At 42.3% G+C, this 4,556-nt stretch overlaps 1 protein-coding gene across 1 annotated transcript in view; it reads right to left on the bottom strand.

Annotated features, from left to right (window-relative positions):
* The window catches only part of Cep97 (centrosomal protein 97), a 27,297-nt gene that overhangs the window by 3,828 nt on the left and 18,913 nt on the right, over positions 1-4,556 (bottom strand). Inside the window, exon 9 of the mRNA XM_012515870.2 lies at positions 2,529-2,595. Within this exon, the coding sequence (XP_012371324.2) occupies positions 2,529-2,595 (67 nt within the window). The remainder of the gene's footprint in view (positions 1-2,528; positions 2,596-4,556) is intronic.

Genomic DNA, 4,556 nt, shown 5'->3' with positions numbered 1-4,556 from the left:
TACATGGAATGAGGCAAGATAAGGGAGGGAACAGAATGTATCCTCCTTTTACTTATTTTTTTTTGGATGAACTGGGGATTGAACTCAGGCCCTTGTGCTTGCCAGGTAAGCGCTTATTCTGAGTCATCTCCCCAGCCCCTGATTTGTACTTTTTGTTGCCACCATTTAGCACATGCACTGCAAAGAGATTAATAATCTAATAACAGCCTTTTCTACTTTTAGAATATCTAAGATGAAACTTTAATTTTAAACTATGACTCAAAGTTGCAGCCAAATGAGATATGACTACAAGTCCAGATGTTGATTCTACAAAATACTACCACCTCAGAAACTCCTTATCCATTACTGGCTCTCATTTTTCAAAATCTTAGCTTCAGTCACTGCTGTCATCTCCATATCCAGGCCTTGTACTCAAGACTGTCACCACTATATTGTTCTGATTTTTTTTTTTTCTTTTTGGCAGTGCTGGGGATGGAATACAGGACACTGTGACTGGCAAGCACTCTACCATTAATCTACACTCTCAGTCCTCTCCTGAACTTCCAACCCAATTCTTCACTTTCTCTAGTTTCTGAAGACAGTCTCTTGTGCCATCTTGTGTTCCTAAATTATAATCAGCAAATTCTCTCTAACCTCTCTCCAAAAGGGACTCAGTTTTGAGAGCACTACAGTTCTCTCTAGTGAAAGCTATCTTTTGTAAAGAGTAGAATATATTTTCTGTGTGAAAGAAAGCTTCTGTCCAAGAAAGAAACATAAGGGGACCCAAGTAGATTGCCTTTTGTAGGGATTTTTATAAAGCAAATCCACAACACAAAGCAGGTCCAAGATGGGGAGAAAATGGGAGCTCACTTTTTTTTTTGTCTCACATGAGTCAGAAAACTGCTTCTCACTGACACTTTCACATACCTTCCTCTTGTGTGAACTGTTATCCAGTTAAACTCCCTGTAATGTCTGCCAATTACTGACTTCCTACCTATTCCCATTCACTCCCATCCCCATTCCCTGACATCTCAACACCAGCCTTCCTCTCTGCCCCATTCCTCTCATTATTTTTGAAGGCCTCACCATTCACAGTTTCCGAAGGTGAACCTTTTATGAGTGCTCAAATTATAACCCAAATCCCACTTAGTTATAAAGTGCCAACACTACAATTACATCTCAGTGTTGAGGTTTTAGTTTAGAAAAAACAAGTCATACATTCATATCTCTCTGCTAAATCTTAGATATTAAATTTCAGTTTTTCAAAGGTTGGCCAGATAGCTCAGCAGACTAAAGCACCTGCTTAAGCAGAGTGCAGCGGCTGGGCTTCCATCCCCTGGTGTGCTGGCCTCACCCCTGGGGCACGCTGAGATGTGATTGAGACTGGATGTGGAGGCAAGCTCCTGTAATCCCAGCCCTTTCAGGAGGCTGAAAGCAGGAGAATCACTATGAGTCTGATCTACATAGTGAGACTCTGTAGATCCTGTACTAAATACAAAGAAAAAAATTTAATTTTTCATAAGAAAACTCAAAGCTAAAATCTTATGTTAATAGAAGCAAATGCACTAAAACTCACAGGCAGTCCAAGCAAATATACATATATCCTTGTCAGCATACTGACTGGCCATGCTAAGGTTCAAGAGTTGTAGCTAATGAGTCCCAGTTTGTGACATCATCACCTTTCTAAGCATGTGCACAGCCCATGTGTGCAGTTCTCAGCTTCTTGGGCCTGCTGACAGAGGGCTCTGCATTTCATGCTCACTGATGCATACACGCCACGCGTGCAATGTTTGCCACCCTTGATACAGATGCTCTAACAGTATTCCACCCCACATCAGTCACCCATTTGTAGACCAAATCAAAAATTATTGCACTTACCAAAACCAACTACTCATTACCTTGCTATCTTACCATTTCATTTGGTCTAATACCCACTGTAAATCTAGACCACCAATCTTCTAGACCCAAATCTAATAAACTTTTCCTCCTACCTTCACTTTCTTTTTTCCCCCTCATTTAAATTCTAAGATCCATTATTAAATACCCCTTCTTAAATATCTTCAGCTCACTTAGCTTCCCCTCCATCTATTATATTCAGCTGGGAAAATCCATTCCTGGCTGAACCAAATACTGACCATGCCTGAATCAGAAAAAAATAGCTATAAATTACTAATGAAAATCTACAATCTAAACTATTTTTTAAAGTTTGCTTTGTTTTTTAGATGAGGTCTATGGTGCACAGGCTCATTTTGAATTCCTGGAGATAAGCAACCCTCCCACTTCAGTTCCACAGACAGCTAGGGCCACAGGCTTGCACCACCATGCCAGACTCCATTCGCTTACATTTAAGCTGGTGACCTCACATTTCACACTTCTACCTCCTCCCTCTTCTCATTTTCATGTGTTGGCCATATCTGATACATTATTGAAAAAGATGACACAGCAGACAAGACTGGTTCACCCTTCCAACATCAAACCTACCACCTGACCTGCTCCTACTCTGACCTCAGGCCACTTCTCCTATGTGTGCAAAGGATCCACTCTCCCACCTTCTCAGGAATTTCACTTGTGTTCTTTTCTTCTTCTGTACCATGTTTTTCCTTTACTGAACCAAACCTTTTCATCAACACATAAATGTGCACCAGTGCTCCTATCCTCAGAGAATCTTCCTTAACTCTAGATTCTCCAGCAGCATTCACCCAGTTTCTTTCCCCCCTTAAAGCATCATTCCTAAGAGCTAGCAATGCTTCTTTAAATGCCTCATCTTCCATTCACTATGCAACCTATCCACACTGTTTTTCATCCCCCCACACTGCTGAAGATGCTCTGAGGAAAGTCACTATGCAAGGAAGGGCTGACTTGGCAAGACCGGGGTGTTCTGGTCCTGTATGTTCCAAAGACAGAACCAGCCCTTAAGCTCCTGGTAAATAATTTCCACGCTCTTATAATATCTTACTGAAAAGAATATCTTCCTACACTTGCAGTCTTGGATCATACAGATAATTTAAACTAAAATGTGACGGCTACTAAACACCTGTTTTGTTTACCTGGAGCCCTGGGCCATGGTGTACCAGTTTACCCTCTAGGATTTTGAGATTTGAGTAGTCAGGGTCACATAGGCATCTAAAGAATGTCCGATGCTCAGGAACAAGTGTTGCCTGGTTGGCAATACTTCATCATCATCACAAATCATTTCTTTGAGAATTAAGCCCTGTCTATACAATTCAGTTGCAATAGGACAACTGGAAGTTTGTATTTAGATTCTTCTAGAATCCACCCTCAAGCATTATTCTTAATTTTTTGATGATTTCAATCTGTTTGATTTTACTGTGGTATATAGTAACCAGGAGGGCCAGGAATATAGCTCAGCAACACAGTGCCTGCCTGGCAAGCATGAGGTTATAAGTTTAATTCCCAGTACCACAAACAGAAACAAAAACAAAAAATAGTAACCAGGAACAAAAGAACTTTCCTGAGTTCTATAAGGATATTTACTAAATCACAGAACCTGAGGACAGTCATGAGGCACATCTACCAAGTCACCACTAACTTCCTACTGGAACTCTAATGTGTGCTGGAAATCTCTGTGCTTCCTATGCCCCCTTTGATCTCTTCTGAAACACTTTGCCCTGACAGAACTGAACATACACTCTCCACAATCATTTTTTAAAAATTAATTAATCAATTAATTAATTAATTTGGTATAGGCTCTCACTACAGAGCTTGGACTCAGTGACTCTCCTGCCTCAGCCGCCCCAGTGCTGGAATTACAGGCATGTGCCACCATACCCCCTTAAAGCATCATTCCTAAAAGCTAGCTATGCTTCTTTAAATTTTTGTGTGTGTGTGTGTGTGTGTGTGTGTGTGTGTGTGTGTGTGTGTGTGTATGGCCAGCTCAGCCCACCAGGGGGCGGGGCTGGCTGGCATGTGGTGCTGGGGGATTGAACCGTGGTCCCTGTGCTTTGCTAAGCTTGTTCTAAATAGGTGCTTTAGACCACTGAGCCATCTCACCAGCCCAGCTATGCTTCTTTAAATGCCTCATCTTCCATTCACTATGCAACCTATCCACACTGTTTTTAATCCCCCCCACACTGCTGAGGATGCTCTGAGGAAAGTCACTATGCAAGGAAGGGCTGACTTGGCAAGACCGGGCTGTACTCTGGCTGGCACACAGAGAGCCCAGGGTTCCAAGGTTGGCATGGCATGAAGTACTGGGGACAGAACCCAGGTCCTTGTGATGCCAGGCAGGTGCTCAGACGGCCAAGCCATTGCCCCAGTCCCTCCAACTTGCTATCTCTTCTTGGTCTCTTTTGTTGTCTCCATTTCCATCTAAAGGTATTAATAAATACTGCTAGTTTCAGTACTAATGAAATCCTGATTTTCCTCGTTTTACAATCAGTAAAACATGAGAGCCATGGAATTAAGAAAAAAACTCTTGGCGGGGAGATGGCTCATTGGAATAAGTGCTTCCTTGGGGCAGGGGAAATGGCTCTTACACTAAGCGCTTGCCTGGAATAAGCGCTTCCCTGGCAAGCACAAGGGCCTGAGTTCAATCCCCGGTTCCGCAATAAATAAAT

Source organism: Octodon degus, unplaced genomic scaffold (genome assembly GCF_000260255.1).
Source record: "Octodon degus isolate 3935 unplaced genomic scaffold, OctDeg1.0 scaffold00081, whole genome shotgun sequence".
In the NCBI taxonomy this organism is placed as follows: domain Eukaryota; kingdom Metazoa; phylum Chordata; class Mammalia; order Rodentia; family Octodontidae; genus Octodon; species Octodon degus.
Note: the sequence above shows the minus strand (reverse complement) of the source record. Positions and strands in the feature narration are given on the sequence as shown.